Source organism: Mugil cephalus, chromosome 9 (genome assembly GCF_022458985.1).
Source record: "Mugil cephalus isolate CIBA_MC_2020 chromosome 9, CIBA_Mcephalus_1.1, whole genome shotgun sequence".
Taxonomy (NCBI): domain Eukaryota; kingdom Metazoa; phylum Chordata; class Actinopteri; order Mugiliformes; family Mugilidae; genus Mugil; species Mugil cephalus.
Genome location: NC_061778.1, coordinates 2,162,844 through 2,186,046, shown reverse-complemented (window position 1 = coordinate 2,186,046; position 23,203 = coordinate 2,162,844). Strand labels below are relative to the sequence as shown.

At 37.8% G+C, this 23,203-nt stretch overlaps 2 protein-coding genes across 2 annotated transcripts; one reads left to right on the top strand and one right to left on the bottom strand.

The window, feature by feature from the left end:
• Positions 1-35: 35 nt before the first annotated feature.
• On the bottom strand, positions 36-7,896 carry LOC125013136 (solute carrier family 35 member F2-like). Its single transcript, XM_047593499.1, has 8 exons — positions 7,093-7,896; positions 5,891-6,066; positions 5,628-5,755; positions 4,710-4,869; positions 3,223-3,379; positions 2,706-2,758; positions 1,882-2,036; positions 36-428 (listed from the first exon to the last, which is right to left on the bottom strand). Exons 1-8 carry the CDS (start codon positions 7,203-7,205, stop codon positions 159-161), a joined length of 1,212 nt encoding a protein of 403 aa, XP_047449455.1. The 5' UTR covers positions 7,206-7,896; the 3' UTR covers positions 36-158.
• A 525-nt stretch (positions 7,897-8,421) lies between these two features.
• Positions 8,422-23,193, top strand: LOC125013131 (cullin-5-like). Its single transcript, XM_047593490.1, has 19 exons — positions 8,422-8,633; positions 9,723-9,832; positions 11,551-11,650; positions 11,790-11,966; positions 13,080-13,221; positions 13,327-13,472; positions 13,655-13,735; positions 14,017-14,110; positions 14,294-14,424; positions 15,483-15,590; positions 15,669-15,733; positions 15,808-15,940; positions 16,035-16,166; positions 17,553-17,676; positions 18,543-18,718; positions 18,796-18,957; positions 19,066-19,184; positions 19,577-19,700; positions 20,717-23,193. The coding sequence occupies exons 1-19, from the start codon at positions 8,610-8,612 to the stop codon at positions 20,909-20,911; spliced, it is 2,343 nt and encodes a 780-aa protein (XP_047449446.1). The 5' UTR covers positions 8,422-8,609; the 3' UTR covers positions 20,912-23,193.
• The last annotated feature ends 10 nt before the right edge of the window (positions 23,194-23,203 follow it).

Here is a 23,203-nt window from a genome sequence, read left to right as displayed (position 1 = left end):
TCGTTGTGGTCGGGGACTCGTGTGGAGACGTCGTCTTCGTTTCTGTATTATTTTATTTTTTACTTTGTATCATTGTGTACAAGCAAAACTCAATAAATAAACGTGTTTATTAAAAATACACAAACAGACACGACGACGACAGACGACGGATTCGTTCTTCACATTTTAGTGCCGAGACCAACGACGTCCTCCTCGTCCTCCTCCGCGTCGGTGACGGTCACAGCCACTTCCTGTTTGGGGACGTCCGTCTGAGTGGCCACAGGGTTGTCATAGCAACCGTCCTCACAGATGGCGGAGGAGGAGGAGGAGGAGGAGGAGGAGGAGGAGGAGGCGTCGGCGTCCGTGGGGTCGTCCGGCGTCCGGACGGCGTTGAAGGTGATGAAGCCGATGAGGATGATCACCAGGGAAACCAGGTAGAGACCAGAGAACTGAGACCAGAGACATTAGTATTATTATTGTTATTATTATTATTATTATTATTATTACGGATAAAACAGAACGTGTCAATTCAAGATTAAATCTCCCACATGTAGGGAAATTTACTTCCTGATGTAAAAAAGAAAATGGAATAAATGTGATAAACGTTTGTTTCTTCTTTTCTCCACTTGAACAAAACAAAGAGTTGGTTTGTGTTTAACACACATATTGTGAAAAAACTTGTGTTCCTTCATGTTCGAGATGAATTTTCTATGTTTTTTCTGAATTACTTTTAGATGTTTTCATTGGCTGTGATAATTTATTCTGTAATTATCTATTTTTGTTTTGCTTGTCACTTTCTAGTTCTGAGTATCTGTCTTTTTGTTTTACACTTTTTTTTATAAATTAAATTTTACACTATAAAAAGTTAAGGTATATTATTACACACAATGTAGATCTATCTATCTAAAAATAAATAAATAAAATGTATTAATTAATAAGTTATATATTGTAATATAAATAGTTATATAAATTATATAAATTAATTAATTAATAATATAAATCACTAATAAATAAATGAAACCTAGTCTAATCCTGTAAAGAGTCTGTGTTTACAGTCACATTTGGGAAAAAAATTAAAGATGCACATGATGAAAGTATAAATTACTATAACATGAATATGAGAACATGAATATTTAGTCTCTGTGTGGTGACCGAATGCAGTTACATCAGGCTGCGTGAGATTACACTTTAACCTTATATTACATTATAATTATTGATTAACACTAATCAGCAGGTTGCGCTGACCCAGAGGAGATAAACCATGAGGTTATTATCTACAGCTGAACGTGTCCTGGGAATATTTCCAGCTGCAGAGGGTTTTTAAAACTTGTCTTAAAACTCATTTTTATTCCTTGGCTTTCAACTCTTTTTTATATATATATGATGTATTATTCTACCTATGTGCAGCGCTTTGATGATGAGGAGGAGGATGAAGATGAAGATCTTTATTTTGAACAGAATTAAATCCTAAATATAAAAAACAACAACTTAAACATTTTGGCCATTTACTATATAACCTTCATACCTTCACTTACATAACCTCACACATAAATACACTGTGTATCTATATATACACTATATACATGTAATGTATAAAATAGATTAAAAATAAATCAGTATAAACATAATTTAATTAACATTCCTCTTCCCTTTGACTGTGGCTCTATGAACACAACATCTGCAGAACTGAGATACACATTTAATTACCAGAATATTAGGTGCACTGGTCAAAATGAGTGTATTCTAATGTACAAGCCTCCGCTTCATGACGTGTTTTTATTTTCTACCGACCTCCAAAATAAAAACACGGCTGAATCAGCAGCAGGAGGATTTATCACTTATTCACCTGCGCAGCTAAAGAGAAGATCAGTGGGTTTATAATGATAATAATAAATCACTCACGTTGTACTGGAAGAGGAAGATGCCACAGAAGAGGCTGAACAGGTCGGCGGTGAGCAGCGAGAGGTTGACCGAGGTGGCGCTGCTGAGTTTTATCACCACGGGCATGAAGCTGTACAGGGAGAACATGCAGAGGGCGTAGGCCGAGAACAGCAGCGCTGAGAGGAGGAGACACCGGCAGCTCTTAGTTCATATGTGTTCATTTAGTGGATATATTGTACTTATTATCACGTCATTTCTAAATACTTATTATTCAGGATATTCACGGTGTAGCCTGAATAGTGCAAATCCAGACTTATGACACTTGACTGTTATGTTTCTTTTATCCTGAGTTCATTTACTTTTTCATCTATTTTCCTCTCGAGAATGTTTGAAGTCTTAAGTATTTCATCTTTCGCTTTTTAAGTCGTTTCTTTAAGCGACTCTGAAGGGAAAGTTGTCATCCCCCAAAATTCATTGTGGAGTTTTTTGTCATCTATTAATTAAAAAATGAAATAAATACATAAAAAGTTCTATAAAAAAAACATTTTTTTAATGTATATTTATTTATTACAGAAGAGAATTAAGGCGACTGAAAAAAAATGTAGTTAGAGCGAATGATTTTTATTTTGATGATTTTTTTTCAGTGACCCTGATCCTCTTTGGTAATTTATCTGTTAATCTATTTATTTATGTATTTATTTAGTTCTGTTTTTATTTAGTCAAATTCGTGCAACATTTTGACCCCGAGGGCTCAGGTTCGTGAAAACGTCTCATTGTTTTGTGCTTTTAAAAAAAGGATTTGGTTTCAAGCATCGGTTCAGAGTCTGTGTGAGAGCAGCACTGACCGACTTCCCAGCTCCACTGAATGGCAGCGATGTCGTTTCGTTCCAGAATCACCCTGCATGAAGAAAGAAAAGCAAAAGACACCGGATTCATCAGTAATACAGACGGAGCCTCGTCCAGGTAGTTTGGTTTTAGACTTTTAAAAATGAAAAATTAAGTTGATTATTATGAAAAAAGAAACTAGAATGAAAACTAAATTGGTTGTTTTGAACGATTCAGGACTCAAACCATATGTGTGTAATATACAGGCTTCAGGCTCTACTTCTTTACATTTGTTCATATGCTAATTCTGTAAATTCTTTGCTCATACTATTTTTATTTTACTAGATTTAATTGATTTTACTTAAGTCTAATCTGAGTCTAAGTAAAAGCAGAAGTCTGACACAAGGGATCTGGAGAAGAACCAGGTTCTTCTGCAAGAAACATCAGAAAATGTTTTTGACTTAACTTTCACTTTTTCGTTTCTGCCTTTAAACTTTAAATAATAATTTAATAATATAAAAAAAAGTCACGACTCACATCTGTAAGGTGCTGATGACGGTGCCGAAGAGGCCGACCATGCCCAGGAACTCCACCCTGCTCAGGTTCTTCACGGTGTATTCCTGACACACGTTCGACACCGCGTACAGGGTCGCGCTGAGCAGCACCAGACCGTCGCCCAGTAAAATGTTGGCGGCTGAAAAGCAGAGAGATGTTCAAATGTGGGTGTTCGTCCGGAAAACTAACAAAGGAAGAAGAGGACGTCTGCACAAAAATGACTCAAAACATCAACAGATTTACTGTAGATGTTGGCAGGTTTCCTCCATAGACTTCAAATGAAGATGGACGAGGAGCAGCTAATCTAAAGTGAAGCCAAAGCTAGTAGAGCTCCCCCTGGTGTCTGGCTGCAGTACAGGTCATAGGCTCCACCCCCTCCATGTCAGTGGGCCGAACTAAAACACTATAATACACCTCAAATGATTCTTTTAAGGATGGTTTCTGTAATCTTAGGTAGTTAATATAATGTTGACGAATGCTGATCTGATTTATTGCAATATATTGGATACGTTTTGTTTTAGTTCGTTATTTGTCGCTATGGAAACTGGAGGAAGTAGAGGAGAGCATAGTATTAATTCAATGAAAATGTGAGAGAGTCATACAGAACTTTTTAAGTTTTCATTAAAATTAAAACCATAGACTGTATAAATATGAAACTGCTCCTCTAAAGTGAAGCCAAAGCAAGTAGAGCTCCCCCTAGTGTCTGGCTGCAGTATAGGTCATAAGCTCCACCCCCTCTATGTTAGCGGGCTGAAATAAAACACTAAAATACAAAATAATAAAATATTTTTAGGATGGTTTCTGTCATTTCAGGTAGTTAATATAATGTTGATGAAGGCTGATTCATTGCAATTTATTGGATACGTTTTGTTTTAGTTCGTTATTTGACACTATGGAAACTGGAGGAAGTAGAGGAGAGTGTAGTATTAATTCAATGAAAATGTGAGAGAGTCATACAGAACTTTTTAAGTTTTCATTAAAATTAAAACCATAGACTGTATAAATATGGAACTGCTCCTCTAAAGTGAAGCCAAAGCAAGTAGAGCTCCCCCTAGTGTCTGGCTGCAGTATACGTCATAAGCCCCACCCCCTCTATGTTAGCAGGCTGAAATAAAAACACTAAAATACAAAATAATCAAATATTTTTAGGATGGTTTCTGTCATTTCAGGTAGTTAATATAATGTTGATGGATGTTCAAGCTCAATTCTTTGGTTTTAGTTCGTTTTTTGACCCCAACCACTTCATGACAGAGGTGGAGCAGAGCGTAGTATTAATCAAACGGAAACACTAATAAGTCTGGAGGAAATGTGGGTTGGGCATCAGTATCGTGGCTCCGCCCCCAGACCTCACTGATCTGAGCCAAAGATGGCGCCGCCCGTGTCCCCGTGAAAACAGCATCAGTTTGTCCAATGAGCGGAAGTGGAGACGCGTTTAGTTATTCCCGTTGGTTTTTAAGAGAAGTTCTTACTGGAGCCCTGGTCTCGTCCCGCCAGCAGGTCGGCCCCCACCATGGCCCCGACTCCCAGGAGACACACGCAGACGGACACGTAGTGGACCGGCCGGTAGCGCGTCTTCAGGACCCACCAGGACAGGACCATCAGAACCGGGATCACGAAGCAGTCCAGCAGCTGGAGGCAGGGACACAAACTCAACAAATTATTTTAACCCTATATTAAGAAGATATATTTACAGGTAAATACTTTAATATAATTAAAACGTGAAGTAGACACAAGGTTATATCAAGTTTAAAATACATTTTTTAAATTTAGAGCCACAAAAGTCTGAATTTTCTTCATAAATCAACTGAAATAACTTGAATAAAGGGTTGTTTGTTGTTTTTAAAACTTATATATTATTGCATTCTGCACCCAGACGGATGCATCTTTTTGTAACCTGTGTGTCAACTCTTTTCTGGTGCTTTATTTATTATTATATTTCTTATTCTTTTCTTTTTTTTTTCATGGAAATCACTGCAGTAGCAACTAAATAAGTACATTTATCAACTTTAAAGTGTGTTTCCATTTAACAAACACCTCATTTCTTTATCTAACAATTATGGTTGATGGTTAATTTTCATATAGCAAATAAAAACACATGAAGCCAATAAAATGTATTGTAAAATTATATAAAGATTAAAGGTGGTATAAATGTAAAGTCTGAACCTTCTTCAGGACTCGTAAATTAGGATGGTTTGTTGTTTTTAAAGCTCTATATATATGTGTGAAGCATCTTTATGTTACGTGTCAACTCTTTTCTGGTGTCTTATTTATTATTAAAGCTGCTGTTTCCTTTATGTTTTCATGCTTCTCATGAGCACAGAGAAAAAAATAAAAATGTAAAGAGCACCTGAAAACTAAAAGCCACGTGTGAGACGGTGTGTGCTCACCTGTACGCTGGTGATGGTGGTGTACTGATACGCTTTAACCACGGAGTAGTTGGCCTCCACGTCCACCAGCCCCAGCAGCAGGTACTTCCACCCCCTCCTCTTCAGGATCTGTAAAATATTCCCATCCCCTACGTTTTTAAAGGGGGACACCCCTGAACTTCAGTACCCGACATTTATTTATTTAGTTATTTCCACCAGAGTGACAGGAGCAGAGTCTGAAGCTGCCGAACACCGTTCGTTTTTATTCACGTGAATCCTCTCACCTGTCCTGCAGAGCAGCATGGTGGTGTAGGTGGCGCCCAGCAGCAGGTAGTTCAGGACGCTCTGCAGCATCGGCGTGTTCACGTGGAAGTTCGTGGCCAGATACTGAGACGTGATGGCCGTCCCGCAGATGAGCAGCGCCAGGCCCTGACCCATGGACAGCGTCTTCACCAGCTGCCTGAGGGACAGTTTAGATTAGTTTAGTTTAGTTTAGTTTAGTTTAGTTTAGTTTAGTTCAGTTTACTTCAGTTTACTTCAGTTTACTTTAGTTTAGTTTGGTTCCAACACGTAAACAGAATAATTATACGCGAATGGCCATAATGAACATGAATAACACGAAACAAAAATAAACATAAAATGAAAATGACAGATGTGTAGAAAACTCTGAAAAGGAGTGGGAGGAAGTAAAGACTGATTTTATCCGACCCCTTAATAGATCAATAATATCTGAACACTAATAACACAATTTTATTATTATAAAATCAGTAATACTACTAAAAAAACTAAAAATATATTATTATTGTTTTATTAGTAGTAATATTAATCAAATTATAGTATAATATAATAATAATTATAGACTATTATTAAGTTTATTTTATTGTTAACTAGTAATAATATATTATTCTTTCATTTTTTTAGTAGTAGAATTCAAATATTATTGATCTATTAAGAAGTGGTGGGATAAAATAAGTCTCTACGTCCTTTTCAGAGATAGAATATGTCATTTTCATTTTATGTTTATTTTTATTTTTGTGTTATTTATGGTCATTATGTCCATTTGTTTTCTCTTTACATGTTTATATCATCAACATCAACTATTATTATTATTGTTATTATTATTATTCTCTTTAACACTGAATGTTTTGATTCATTTTCATGCAGAACATTCAGCTCATCTGTACGTAGAGTTTAATCAGTGACTTCATTCACAGAGAACAACAGTGAAACAGACTCAGAACCAGAGATTAAACTTAAACTGGTTTTAGTTCATCCAGTGATTCCTGTGATTAATTAACAAACCCACAGGAGAGTTTAAATGCATTATTAGTCAACATTACTTTAGTTTTAGTGCATTTAATTTCACATTTTCATCCTTGTTTCACTTAAACTCTCCTGAAATAACTGAAGTAACAGCACCAGTGTTTGAAAAAGGGGCCGAGGCGTCAACAAAGATCCAGACAGAGTTGATTTCTGTCACACTCACCAGGTGAAAACGTCCTTGGCCTTGAAGGTCCTGAGTCTGTCCATGAGTCCCCCTCTGTCCCGGTCGTCTCCGCTCACGTCTCCGGATGAATCCTCCGTCTGTTTCGCAGCCATGTTTCCTGACCAGCGATGGAAGATGGAAGAGTTCTCCACGCTGCTTTTAACTCTCACTGAGCTGAATGATTAACGGCCTCCAAGGCCAAAGATTAGTCTTTAACTCATCTCTGTCTTCGAGTAACGACTTCTCAAAGATAAGAGGAGATGATGAAAGATTGGTTTAGAGAAGTTGTCAACTTCTCTGGGAGATTCCTCTTGATTTCGCCGCTGATTGAACGTGTGTCGGTGGAAAACTGAGCCGTCATTTCTTTGCTTTTGTTTGTGTTTTTTTTCTCATGGAAATCACTGCAGTGGAAACTAATTAAGTATCTTAATCAACTTTAAAGAGTATTTTCATTTAATATACACCTCACTTCCTTATCTAGCAATTATAGTTGAAGGTTGATTTTCAGATAGCAAATAAAAACACATATATTATAAAGATTAAACAGGTCGTATAAATGTATAAAATCCTTTTTATTTTTTTCACCATCACAAATGGGACATTTCACTTTCAAACATCTCATAAGGGTTTAATTTCAATAAAAGCTAAAATAATAAATAAAAATGATCAATATCAACATCCATTTGTTCTGCAGACCACTTAAAGTACATTTAATTCATTTTGCTGATGATACTCGTGTATTTATTTAAGTGAAGGATTGAAATACTTCTTCATTGGTCCTTGAACATGTTTTTTGCACAAGCTTTATTTTATAAGTTCCCCAAGTATTTTTATAACAGGGCTAAAGCAAACGATGTGAGTACTTCCACATTTACTTTTCATTTTAATTAATAATAGTCTTAGCACATGTTTTAAGGTTTGGAAAATATACGTGATTTCGGTCGATTTCACTTGTGTGTTTCTCAAAATTCTGAATATATTTTAATTAAAATACATAAAATGGTACGTGTGTCATTTACTCACAGATTTTATTGTCATCTATCCTTTCTTCTATTGAAGCTTTATTAAAAATGAAATTTATCTTCCTATGGTGGGATATTATGCACATTAAGCAAAATAAGAGACGACCTCAAAGAAACGACCAACTTATCTTTGCTGTTAAATTCAAAATTTAACTTACTTAGCTCATGTTCCCAATTAATATTCTGCATGTGAATCCGGAGATAGATCCAAATAATAAGCCACAAAGTTACACTGACGAGTTGAGTTAATACATTTTGAAAAAAATTATTTAACATGAGTTGTAAATAAAATAAAATGACAATGAATAAAATGATAATGGTATCGTCATAATAATGGTATAAGTAAACAATATTAAATAAATTAAACAGAAATAGTGAATTGTTTTAAATAAATAAAATAAAAATAAAATGATGACTTTAATTTTAGTTACCAAATCCCGTGCCGGCTCGACTACCTGTCTCGCGAGAATCTGCGAGGTGATAAGTTGAAGAAACATGGCGACGTCTAATTTGTTAAAGGTAAGAAGCACTTGAATATATCGTATTTCCCGTATTTGAAAACGCTTCGATTGCCCATATTAGTGCATAAATGTGTTCTCATCATTACGGTTTATACGCATGTGCACTAATATTTTAATTTATGGAATAAATGCACAGATAGGTACGTCTGAAGTCTCAGTTACCACCGCTGTCGTTGTTGAAGTCCGATGTCTGTTCCTCCTGGAACACATAGCCCCCACCACCCCGGTTCTGGGACTCTGAACTAGAACCGAACCGACCCACATAAACCCCCCCGCGAGTCAGCACTGGAGATCATTGGAGGGTGTGGGGGGGGGGGGGGGGGGCATGGTTCGTTTGGGAAAACACATTTCGACACAAGACGTCCCTTTACAGCAGAACCGTAAAGCGATTTGTTTTAGGGGGTAACCGTTGCTAACGTGCTAGCGCTTTTGTTTTGACTGGATAAAACTGTCAAATGGACCGACTTTGTCCACAAAGGCCCCGTATAACACGTCTTTTCCGGCCGGTGGAGCAGTTTATGGCTCTCAGATGTGTGGAGTTAATTAATAATATCTTTGTCTGAGCTTAATTAGATTAGATAAAATAAATAACCAGTCGCTAATGAGTGGACAGGTAGCTTCGGAGGCTAATTGTAGCTTCTTGACAGGTGCCCCGCCCCACTTCACCTGGCACAACACGTTTATTCGTTTTCTGTGTGCTTATCTGAATTATATCTTTATATGTGTGAACTAATAATGAATAACTGATATTTATAACTACAAAGGATATAAAAGCTGCCTGTGGAATAAGTAAATTAATATATGAGTCCTGCTGTTGGTAGATTCAGCTGATTCAGGATGTTTAAAATATCAGAACATTCAAACTAAATGTCTGTTATAAAGACACAAACACAAAGACATGATCTTGTGACAATATATGGTGTAAGAACAAATAGAAATATGTCTTTTAAAACTTGAAAATGGAAAACTGTTTAGAGACTATCCTGTCGTTGTAGCGTTTGAAAACCTTCCTTCTTCTTGTCTCCTTCCTCGTCCTCGTCCTCGTCCTCCCCCCGTCCCTGACCTGTCCCACGTCTCTCTTCTTCAGAACAAGGGGTCCCTGCAGTTTGAGGACAAGTGGGATCTGATGCGACCCATCGTCCTCAAGCTGCTCAGACAGGAGGCCGTCACCAAGCAACAGTGGTTCGACTTGTTCTCGTAAGAGATGCTCTTTGCTCCATCATTTAGTTCTAATTAGTTTTACAGCTGTTGATCCAGCTGCTGCCACTTCAGACCCTGATAGCTGTCGACTTGCTTTTGAACTGCAGTCAGATAGGTAGAAAAACTGGTAAAAAGAAAGTATAATGACGTGTTAATATATATATGTATGTGTGTGTAAGGGATACACAAAATATACAAGAATATAAACATGACAGTCTCCATTAACCTCTTATCATTCCAGCCTTTTTAGGTCATACTCAGAGTAAACTGAACCCTGTTCATGAACATGTTGGAGCTCATTCATGGTCTCGGTTTCTTTTTAAAGCCAAGACTCTGAAGTTTCTATCACAAAAGTCACAATCACTCTAAGTGGTTTTGTTCTGGAGGAATCAAAGTTAGGATACAGTTAAAAAAAAGAAGAAAATGACATATTGCATCATGCAGCATTTACTCAAACACAACTTACAACCCAGCAGGATGTTAAAGTGTTAACAAAACCACAAACTGTAAAATCATCCACCTTCCTGACGCTGTTTCAACATCAACTGAACAGGAGAAGAGTTATGAAGCATCACTAGTACCTAAAAAAGTGGCAAATGGGTGTAAATGTGCGTCTTTCAGTAGAACAATGTGTCTTATTTCCATTTTTTAATTTACACAGTTAAATTTAGAGCCAGTTTCATGTTTAAAGAATTATAATAATAATTATCATCCACGCTCTGACGTCTCTCTGTAGGAAACAGGATTTTAAAGCGTTAAAAACCATTTAATCACAATCTCAGTTCCTTTTTTTTGTGTTTCCAAATAACAACTTTCAAACCGTCTGTATCGGGTGAGGCAACTAAAACTCATTTTAGTTGGAGCCCAGTTTCACCTCAAGTGGGTCGGACCAGTAAGAAAACAACAAAACCTTTAAGTAACGTCAACTCTAGGCTTTTTCATTTGTTTTAGTGCAAAGAAGAACGAGTAAATTAAGAGATAGTTCACATCTTTAAAAAAAAAATTGAAGTTTTGTTAAGAATAAGTGTCACTTGGGCCCATTTATTTCTGCTGTTTAATTTCTGGGTCTCAGTGTTTGTTCTGTCCACAAATTATAGATGCCAGTTATTTTTATGGAAACTGTTGTGGGCCAGATTAGATTAGTTGGACCCCTGAGGTGTATATGGTTTAAATTTCTTAAAGGGAGGATTGTTTCTTATCCAGATAGAAGACGTTGAATGTGAGATTGGAGACGGAATAAATAAAAACAACAACTTGAGGAACCAGAGTAACAGCAGAGTAGAGAAATTAAGTTACTACTTCTCGTTCTGTCGTGAGAAATGATACGAGAAACATAATTTATCAACTCGTTTAAGATGTTTTGTTACTGATCACGTTTCAGAGAGCTTTTCTGTGAGTTTAAATCTTGTGGGAGTGTGAGATATGTTGAGCCCTGAGGTTCTGGAGGAGTCACAGATGTTTGTGCTGAAGACAAAGCTCCGTCTGTCCGGTCGCATTAGCCTGAAATGAAAACCTTAATCCTCCTGAGGCGTCGCTTAAAATTAAATTCTGCTGACTAAAAAAATATCACAGAAATGTATTTGTTGCCTGGTAACGGGCGGAGGCACCAGGTCACTTTCAGACTTCACCTCTGGCTCTGCTGTTTCTCATCTAATTTACTGTAAAGTGTAATAAACTTCCCCTCACGTCCTCTCTCGTCCCCTCACGTCCTGCAGAGATGTCCACGCCGTGTGTTTATGGGATGACAAAGGACCAGCCAAAATCCACCAGGCCCTCAAAGAGGACATCCTGGACTTCATCAAACAAGCACAAGCTGTACGTAGAGCGTCTCTTCTTCTCGATGCACGTTTGATGAAAGCCGCTGACAACGTGTTCAAATGTTGTTGGATTTAAATGTTGTTGTTGGGTTTTTCTGAAACCGTCATCACTTCATCTGGATCTGTTGCCATGGCAGCGGGTCCTGAGCCACCAGGACGACACGGCGCTGCTGAAAGCGTACATCGTAGAGTGGAGGAAGTTCTTCACCCAGTGCGACATCCTGCCCAAACCGTTCTGTCAGCTGGAGATCACGCTGATGGGAAAACAAGGCAGCAACAAGAAAACCAACATGGAGGACAGCATCGTACGGAAGGTGAGACGATCACATTAATATTTATATTATTAGAGAACTTTTAAAACGGTTTCAGACGCTTTTACACAGAGATGATCTGAATTATGTTTAGATTGTTCAAAATAATTTATGATTTTTGTGTGTAATAACCTGAAATTTGTATTTACTGAACTGTTTTTTTATTGTTGTTGGAAACTGATGCAACTGTAAACTTTATTATTAACAAAATGCCTGGAAAAAAAAAACAGAAAAGCAAATTGGACATAAAATTGAAATCACAAAACATACAAATTTGGATTAAATCCTCTGTAGTGATTCAAAACTCGGTTGAGAAACATGGAAGATGTTAGAAATCCAAACAATAGCAGGAATCACAAACCAAGGATCAATAAGGAACTAAAACATAAATATGGTCTTAAAAAAATATATAAATGTTCAGGTACCTGCACAATATCGACCTTAAATACAGAATAGCACAGAAATAGTGGAGGAAGGGGATAAAAAGAGGAGAGTAATAGACAAACACACTATAATTAATATAATTAATAATTAATTAACTAATTATTCTGAAAGTGATGAAAAATTATTAGAAAATATGTATAATAAATGGAATATAGACCTGAATACATGGATGGAAAGCTGAGACTGACAAATAAAGTTATTACAAATGAAAGGACAACCTCCAAAAGATCCTGACAAACATTTATGTTGGAATAAATGAACTAAATGAATAAATGAGTCGATGTAAAGTCATGATCTGATCGTACGTCTTGTGAGTTGTGTTGTAAATATAATAATGTAAAAAGAAACAAAAAAAGGAAACCGATGCAGCTTGTTTGTGCTTTTATGTGTTGATGGTTTGAGAAAAATAAAGATTAAATAAAATTAAACTATTATTGTCCTCACATTTTGGCTTTAGTCTTTGTGGTGCGTTCAGGTGCAACAGAAACATGAGACGACACATGTTGCTTCGGCTTCATGTTTTTGGATAATAAACGACTGAAACCTTTTTTCCTTCGCTGCTGCTTCTTCTTTGATGTCAGTTTCTTGTGTTAAAAACAATTCTGTCTTTTCTCTGCTGAGTAAACTGAGTGAAACTCGCCCTTTAACGTTTTTTATTTTTATTTCCTGCAGCTGATGCTGGACACGTGGAACGAGTCGATCTTCTCCAACATCAAGAGTCGTCTGCAGGACAGCGCCATGAAGCTGGTTCACGCCGAGCGTCTGGGGGAGGCCTTCGACTCGCAGCTCGTCATCGGCGTTCGGGAGTCGTACGGTGAGACAGCGCAACCGTAACGCAACCGTAACGCAACCGTAACGCAACCACATCCACGGATGGAAATCAGCGCGTTAATGAGTCTCTTTGTTGTTCCGCTCTCAGTCAACCTGTGTTCAAACCCGGAGGACAAGCTGCAGATCTACAGGGACAACTTTGAGAAAGCTTATCTGGACTCCACCGAGAGGTTTTACAGAACACAGGCGCCGTCTTATCTGCAGCAGAACGGAGTCCAGAACTTCATGAAATATGTACGACACCGTTATTGTTATTATTATTATTATTATTGTTATTATTATTATTGTTATCAGGAAGGATGTAGTTCAGTTTAAATGTGAACCTTGTTTTAAAGGTTTTTAAGTTGCCCTTAAACTGGACTTTTATTACTTTCTGGTTCATAACTGTGATTTTTTATTTTATTTTTTTCCTGTAGGCAGATGCGAAGCTGAGAGAAGAGGAGAAGAGAGCACTTAGATATTTAGAGACACGACGTGAATGTAACTCTGTTCAGGCAGTAAGTCATCTTTTATTTCTCATTTATTAAACAATTAAGTTTTTATTGCCCTTAAATTATTAGATTATGTCCAGATTATTCGTGATTTATAGTGATGAGAGGAGAAAGAGAAACTTTTTATTTTACTGCAGCAGAATATTATGCAAAAAATAATTAAAGCTGATAAAATCTGTGAAGCCACAAATGATCCACAGAGAGTCAGACATGTTGAAGACGTTCATGTTGAGTTTTCTCTCGTTTAACTTGAGTTTGACGAGCTGTGTTCATTTATTTGCTCTCAGCTGATGGAGTGCTGTGTGAACGCCCTGGTGACCTCGTTCAAAGAAACCATCTTAGCCGAATGTCCGGGGATGATCAAACGCAACGAGACCGACAGTGAGTTCCTCCACGAGGCGACGTCTGATTTTAACGTAGCGCGAGGAAGTAAACCTGAGAGTTTAAAAGTAGAAAAATAGAAATAGCTTCTCCCCGTCTTGGTGATTTTCCTTCCAGGGAAGCTGCTAGAGTTGAATAAATCTCCATGTTTGTTCCGTATCGTGTTCTTTTCTCCCTGCTCAGAGCTGCACCTGATGTTTTCCCTCATGGACAAAGTTCCCAGCGGAATTGAACCGATGCTGAAAGACCTGGAGGAACACATCATCAATGCTGGACTGGCCGACATGGTGGCGGCCGCCGAGACCATCACTACTGTACGTTCACAGTCACACACTCAGGTCTTCAGCCCGAGCAGCTCGTAATAAATCAGCCCTTAGACTGGCATCGTTTTTTTAGTAGTAGACAATAAAATGCTTCATTTCTCATTTTGAACCCGTTTTCTAACCGTTGCTGGTCATTCATGTTGCAAGATACACAAATTATATGTTCAAACATCTAAGATGTGGCTTTTATATAAAATATACATCATACAGCTTCAGTATTTTAATAATGATGTGTCAAAATACTGGGTTTGCATGTTAATAACATAAGTTATGCACGTTAACATAAGTGCAACATGTCATTTTCTTCTGATTTCATTGATAAAAGTCATTATAGGGTTCAACCAACACATAAACATTCAGGTGAACCCAATAACTTCTTTTTTTTTTTTTTTTACTGTGTTTGAACTTTGATTCCTCCAGAACAATAAAAACCACTTAGAGAGATTCTGACTTTTCTGGTAGAAACTTCAGAGTCTTGACTTTAAAAAGAGACAAAGATCATGAATGAGCTCCAACATGTTCATGAACAGAATTCAGTTTATTTTGGGGCCTAAATAGGCTCATTTTCCTCTTTTTGCATTTTGAAGCTCAACTTGGAGCCTTTGTAAGATGCAAACATTGCAAAATGCAAATTTTTACAAATTTTTAACTGGTCTGAAGATTTTGACCAGGAGTATAAACACGGTTTGAGGTATATTTGTATATTTATGGTATATTAAAAAAAAAAAATATGGATTATTCACAAAGCAGTACAGAATTTTTAAATGAGGAAAGTTAACCAAATTTAAAACTATCTATGAAATTGCTTTTAATGTTTAACTGCTTCACACTGTTACTCCCTTCATACTTATTTCATTTAACGTTTTATTCAATGTGTTCTGTTGATTTTATCTTATGTCTGTGAAGCATCTTTAAAAGCGTTACATAAATACAATGTATTGTTATTATTATTATTGTTGTATATCCTGGATCTCTGGACGGGATAAATATGATAAATATGAGACTGATTCTGTAAAGAAACGCTGTGAACTCTTTGTGTGCTGGTGCAGGACTCTGAGAAATACGTGGAGCAGCTGTTGACGCTGTTTAACCGCTTCAGTAAACTGGTGAAGGAGGCTTTTCAGGACGACCCGCGCTTCCTCACAGCCAGAGATAAGGTCCGACTCCTCCAGAAACACGTGAACCGATGTTTATTTATTTATTTATTCATTCACGGTGACGTTTTCCGCCTGCAGGCGTACAAAGCTGTCGTCAATGACGCCACCATCTTCAAACTGGAGCTGCCTTTGAAACAGAAAGGGTGAGTGGAGGAGTCTTTTTTCCTTTTTCTTAACCAACAACTTTCACCCATGTGTTCGTGTGCTTTTTAACCAGAGTGGGCATGAAGACTCAGCCCGAGTCCAAGTGTCCGGAGCTGCTGGCGAACTACTGTGACATGCTCCTGAGGAAAACTCCCCTCAGCAAGAAGCTCACGTCGGAGGAGATCGAGCTCAAACTCAAAGAAGTGGTGGGTCCTTTGCTTCTCCTCTGTTTTTACAGCCTCGATGTTCCTTTCGCCCTAATTTCTCCTCCTGGTTTTAACCTTCTCCTCTTTCCTGCAGCTGTTGGTGCTGAAGTACGTCCAGAATAAAGACGTGTTCATGCGTTACCACAAAGCTCATCTGACCCGGCGCCTCATCCTGGACATTTCAGCCGACAGCGAGATCGAAGAGAACATGGTGGAGTGGCTCCGAGTGAGTCTTATTATTATTATTATTATTATTATTATTATCTAACGCCGCCTGCTTCTCCTCTGTCTGGCCTGGTTTTGCTCTGAACTGAAAACCACTGAAAACCCTCATGTCTGAGCAGGTGACTGCAGATAAAGGCCTCAGTGTTCGTCTCTTATTGCTTTAGCGTCTCGTAAGTCAGCGGAAAGTTTTATGTCAGAGCAGCTCAGAGAAGTGAGAACATTGTCTTAAATAAACTACTAAACATCTTCGGTTCAGTGGGGATTTGATACCGATCTTTTATAATCGAGTCCTAAATGTCCTTTGGTTCCTCCTCTGTAGTTTCCTAAAGTCTTTTCTAGAGTCGACTGGATTCAGTCCGATAAATCTTTCAGTCAGAGTTAATGTGGAGCTCGTACCTCGTGTCCTCTGCTCCAGAAATGTTCTGGACGCTGTGAGGGAAGCGACAATAAAACCAGATTTGTTGATTTGGCTTTTATTTAAGGTTTATTGTGAAATGATTAAGACATCAGACTAAATACTGGACGAGAGACGTTTATGTGTTTGGTTTTTATTTGTCATTCGCAACCAAACAGAAGCGTGAGATGGAACGAAATGATGCATTCAGGTCCTGGATTGTTGAACATAGTCACTATAATATGTAAATACTAAGTAACTGGAACATAGACACTAGTAAACAGTGACTAAACAAGATAAAACAAGATAAAATAAGGTAGAAATATAAATAAAAATGGCAACAACCAGCTTGAATTATTCAAGTTTGTACAAAACAACTGAGTTGAGTGAGTGGTTGTTTAGTGGATTGGTTGGTTGAACTTAACATACAAACCTAGTCCTGGTTAAAAATTAAATCTCAAAAGAAAACGGTAACTAACTAAAAACAAAACACACCAATGAGCAATAAACCCTGAGTCTCCACAGGAAAATATCCAGGAAACTGTTCTCTTCCTTTAAACGTTCAGGGTTTGTTGGTTTTGTTCGGGTGAATCAGCCTTTTAACCTGAGTTTACTCTGTGGATTCTGTTTAGTGGTTTTATTGTGGAATCAGATCAGAATACGTCTCATCTGAGGATCATCCAGTCGGTGCAGAGGCTGTTTGTTATTTTTTCCTCTGTATCGGTTGAATCGCGCCTCATAATTTACTCCAGATGGAGAGATACCTGACTCATATTCTCCTGCTCCACGTTTTTCCTCTGGAAAACAAGTCACGTCCTGTTTGATTCTGTGGATAAAGTTCATCGTAAACATCTGCTGGAAAAAACAAAATGAAACGGCAGAAATCAGATCCAATGAGAACGGTTAAAAAAACTAAAAAACTAAAAAATGAATAGGAAAATATTGAGTTTGTCTGTTTTGTCCCTGGTGTTGTTTCCTGTTGTGCGACTGTAGGAAGTGGGAATGCCGGCGGATTACGTGAACAAACTGGCCAGGATGTTTCAGGACATCAAGGTCTCGGAGGATCTCAACCAGGTCTTCAAAGAGATGCACAAACACAACAAGCTGGCGCTGCCAGGTCAGCAGAGCTAGGAAACGTCCTGAAATAAAATGATTTCTAATAGTAAATATTATGTATTTAATATTTGGCAATTCTTTGTGTTTTCTGAAAAACCTCAAAAAATTAATTGGGCCATTATTTTAAGAGGGCGTCGATATATTTGTTAATACTTATTATATACGTTTATTTAATTTTTATTTATCATGATTAAATTTATTATTTATCCTCTCTTTCCTCTTTCTTCTTTTAATTTCTAATTTTTATTATTTATTTAGTTTTTTCTTGTTTTTTTTATTTCTATTTTTTATTATTCATTCAGTTTTTTCTTGTTTTTTTAATTTCAAATTTTTATTAAATTTATTATTCATCCACAGTTTTTTTCCTTTTTCTGTTAATTTCTAATTTTTAATATTCCTTATTAGATTTATTATTTATTCTCTATTTTTCTTCTTCTTTTAATTTCTAATTTTTATTATTTATTATTTATTCAGTTTTTTCTTGTTTTTTTTTATTTCTAATTTTTATTAAATTTATTATTCATCCACTGTTTTTTTTTTCTTTTTTCTGTTAATTCCTAATTTTTATTATTTATTATTTATTCATTTTTTTCTTGTCTTTCCATTTCTAATTTTTATTAAATTTATTATTCATCCACTGTTTTTTTTTCCTTTTTCTGTTAATTTCCAAGTTTTACTAGTCCTTATTAGATTTTTTATTTATTCTGTATTTTTCTTCTTCTTTTAATTTCTTTTCATCTATTTTTTTATTATTAGAATTATTTTTTATTCTTTGGTTTTTCTACTGCCTTTATTTTGATCCCTTCCATCTCCCACGTTCTTCAGTGACAGTAATAAAAAAACCTTTAACGCTTGTTTCCTGTGCAGCCGACAGCGTGAACATTAAGATCCTGAACGCCGGCGCCTGGTCCCGCAGCAGCGAGAAGGTTTTCGTGTCGCTGCCCACGGAGCTGGAGGACCTGATCCCGGAGGTGGAGGACTTCTACAAGAGGAACCACAGCGGCCGCAAACTCCACTGGCATCACCTCATGTCCAACGGCATCGTGAGGAGAACATCATCACCATCACTTCTCTCTGCCCGTCTGGTTCCGGGTTTCACTTTGCCTCTGCTCCTCCTCAGATCACCTTTAAGAACGAGGTGGGTCAGTACGACCTGGAGGTGACCACGTTCCAGCTCGCCGTCCTGTTCGCCTGGAACCAGAGGCCCAGGGAGAGGATCAGCTTCGAGAACCTCAAACTGGCCACGGAGCTTCCGGACGCGGAGCTTCGCCGAACGCTCTGGGTGAGAAGATTTTAAAGCCACAGTTTAAAGCTCCTTATTTGAGCTGTGATTTGAGCTCTCGGGTGTTTTTTTATTTGAGTTTTCTTTGTTGTCTCCGTCTCTGTTCAGTCTCTGGTCGCCTTCCCCAAACTGAAGAGACAGGTGTTGTCCTACGAGCCTCCGGTGACTTCGCCCAAAGACTTCACGGACAGCACGCTGTTCTACGTCAACCAGGAGTTCTCACTCATGTACGTTATTTAAAAAGATTTAAAAAAAATCACGTGTAACAGTGGAAACACGGCGGTTTATACTTTTTTACTGAGAATGAAAAATAAGAAATGGACGGAGCTCCATCCTTGTCTTCTTTTCCTTCTTATACTACTACTACTTTTACTTCTCCTTCTCCTTTTTGTTGTTCTTCTTTTACTTCTTCTACTATTACTACTACCTCCTGTTCTTCTTCTTCTTTTCTTATTTTTTGCTTTCTCCTTTTCCTTCTACTTCTTCTTCTTCTTCTCCTTTAAAAGCTGCTACTCTTTCACCCATTCCCACGTGTCGTTACCCGACTCTGACCCTTCTTTAAACTTTAAACTCATTTGAATGTCGCTGCACGTTTTTTTCTTTCTGTCTCGTTTTGCAGTAAAAACTCCAAAGTCCAGAAGCGAGGGAAGATAAATTTGATCGGTCGGCTGCAGCTGACCACGGAGAGGATGAGGGAGGAGGAGAACGAAGGAATCGTTCAGCTCAGAATACTCAGGACTCAGGTACCACGATACGTTTACATCACAGAGACCTGCTCCTCTAATGTGAAGCCAAAGCGAGTACAGCTCCCCCTGGTGGCTGGCTGCAGTAATAGGTCATAAGCTCCACCCCTCCTCCATGTTAGTGGGCGGGACTTGGGCCAAACTAAAAAACACTAAAATAATTATTTTCAAGTATGATTTCTGTCATTTCAGGAACTTAATATAACGTTGATGCAATGTTCAGGTGTCAGTTGTGTGGATGAGTTTCATTTTAGTTATTTGACGCAATAGAAACAGGATGTGGCATAATGGCGATCACCAGTTGCCATGCCAACCGCACCGTAAAGTATTTTTAAATATAAGTTCAGTGTATAATCCAACTTTTCCTTGTAGCTGGAGGAGGTTGAGCAGAGTTTAGTATTAACTGAATGAAAAGACGAGGGAGTCTGGAGGAAATGTGGGCGGGGCATCGATATCGTGGCTCCGCCCACTGACCGTACTGATCACAGTCTGGCATAAAAAAACAAAAAAAAAATTAAATCTAACTGAGGTCAAACAATCAAGGCAAAATATGCAACATGTTTTTTTTGTCCACCAATATAATTCTTCTTACTAGTCGTACAAGTTACTTCCTAAATTATCTTTATAAGTTGTTATAAGTTGTTATTGTGGTTACGTTAAAGCTTAAAATGTGAACATCCACAAAGGTTTTAGAAAAACAAGACCAACAGCTACTTTCTCAAAGTTAAAATTTCTTATTTCAGGCATCTTTTTACATCTTAAACATAAACTTATTAACATATTAAAATCTGATAAAGTCACAACTATTGCTATTAACAAAACAGTTCTGTTCATATTTTACTTGTATTGATGCAAATCTACTTTTTTTTTCAGTTATGTCTGTTCTTATAGCTTTACTTGTTTTAAAGTCTCTTTATTTTAGTTTATTTTAAGCTGAGTTTTTGCGGCGCAGCCACGACTGTGTTCTCCTGAATTACCACTGAGTTTCCTTCCTTGCTGTTTATCTCGTCGTGCAGGAGGCCATCATTCAGATCATGAAGATGAGGAAGAGGATCAGCAACGCGCAGCTGCAGACGGAGCTGGTCGAGATCCTCAAGAACATGTTCCTGCCTCAGAAGAAGATGATCAAGGAGCAGATCGAGTGGCTCATCGAGCACAAGTACATAAAGAGGGACGAGGCGGACATCAACACCTTCCTGTACATGGCCTAAGACGGCGAGTTGAGCAGAAGGTGGCGCTGTTTCTTTATTTACTATTGGCCTGAAAAGTGGCTGCTTTAAAAAATCCTGAGAGGTAACGAGGAGGAAAAGGAGCGTTGGAAGGACGAGGAAGCCCGTTCAACAGACGTGTGGATTATTTTTTTTTGTTTTTGTGTCACTGGAGTGTAGCGTCGAGTCGTGTGTTTGTCTCTGCTGCCCTCTAGTGTCAGATCAGAGGAGGAGCACGGCGGCCAGCAGCTAAGAATCCAAGAAAAGAAAGAAACTCGAATGAAACGAAATACTTCCTGCCTTACTTTCATCAGCAATGGACTGCAGAAGAAGAAGAGGAGGAGGTGGAGGAGGAGGAGGAGGAGGAGGAGGAGGAGGAGGAGGAGGAGTAGCTGATTTCAATCCTTCGCTTTCACTTGATGCCACAGCTGCCATATTAGCGGCGGCCATTTTGCTTCCCTCCTACTCTACATTGGACTTGTTTTTGAACGGGGGAATGCAAAAAAAAAATGAATAAAAATAAAAAGTGAAAGCTGCCACTGAGGAGGAGGAGGAGGAGGAGGAGGAGGAGGAGGAGGAGGGAGGAGGGAGGAGGAGGAGGAAAACTAGAACTACCGAGGAGTATTTTGCCAAATTGTGTGGATGTGTGTTTGGGTGCATGGTGTGTATCTGGTCTTTTAAATGTGTGTATGTGTGTGCACTTTCAACAGCATGCTGCTCTTATTATAATTATTATTATTATTATTATTATTATTATTATTATTATATTTTCTTCTTCTATGGAGGAATCTGTCACACCTTATCTGGAAAGGTTTAATCCATATCGTTTGAATCTGATCCCCTCCGGCTGCAGGTAAACTGTGTTCACGCTCGTCATGATGCAAACTATTTATTTCATTTATGAGATTAAATCCTTCACAGAGAGACATGAATAAACTGCTCACCAGGTACTTTATTTTATTTTATGTTATTATCGTTTGGACTCTGCAGAGAAGTGACGAGTCTCGGCTTTAACTGTTGAGAGATGCTGTGATTTTAACGCGAATTTAAAGGGCTCAAAAGAAACTGGGACGGTCAGAAGCTGATTCACAATTTCATTTTTTTTCTTTTTGTCATCAATCCACAGAATAAGGATTTTACAGAATTACCTCTTCACTTCCAGAAAACTTTAATCCTAATCTCAAATTCCTTTTTTATCTAATTAGATGAATGAACTCCCGTCTTCACAGGAAACGTGAAGTAACTCCCCCCTCTTTATTTAAACCAATCAACTCAGATTAAAGCTGAGATTTAACACTTTTATTATAGGGTCAGATTTTAAATTTAAATGTACTGAAGAACAAAACAGTCCAAAAGCTTCTGGTCTGCTCTGGGCCGCACAAACACTACGATATTAACCTCGTTAACCTGAGTATTTGGGTTGACTCAAGTTTTTCTTTTTTTTTTTTTTTTTGAACCCACGGACTCAGAACAGTGTTAGAGCTAATTAACGCTCACTCACTCGTTGAATCAGTCGTTTTTTCCTCCGTGGAGACGAAGAAGAAGCTGCACACTAAAAAAAAAAAGATCAAATAAAATTAGAGTAACTCGATCTGTGCTCTGGAGGATCGGTTCAGACTTTTTTCCAACTTTAACCTGGAGCTGATGTGAAGCTCCTGGAAGTTGCCGTCATCATCCTGCTCTTTCAGAAATAACTTGTTCTTGGTCTGTTGATCTCAAGGTTGGATTAAATCTCCAAGAAGGATGATTCTCCCTTATTTTTACCATGTACTACTGAATTACCACCTCCTTCCGAACATCACAACGGCCATGAAGCTAAAATTTAGATTACAGTGCATCCACTAGTGTACCTAATAAACTGGCCACACACTGTTCAGTGAGAGTATCGTGGATTTTATTAAAAGAAGAAATAAGTCTGAACCTTTCCTCCAAAATGTTTTATTGTATTTATTAATAATCATGCACATAAACGGTTTTATGTTAAAAAGCTGGAAAGTTTGCACGTGTGACAAATCACTTTAGTAGATTAGGCTGCACAGAGACGTATTTATTTATTTTTAATCCGAGGATTCAATCATGAGACGCTCAATAAAATCCAGTCGGCCCTTTTCTGCTGCTGCTGCTTCCACAGTTCATGTGTTTTAGGTTTTAGGCGATAATTCCTGCAGCAGCTCCTCAACGTGTCTGAAGAAACTTCAGCTCAACCAATTCGGCAGGAGTTTTAAAAATATATATATATATATAAATAAAATTGAAATAAATAAAAAGCTGCTGAGTCAAAGTTGCACTGAGAGT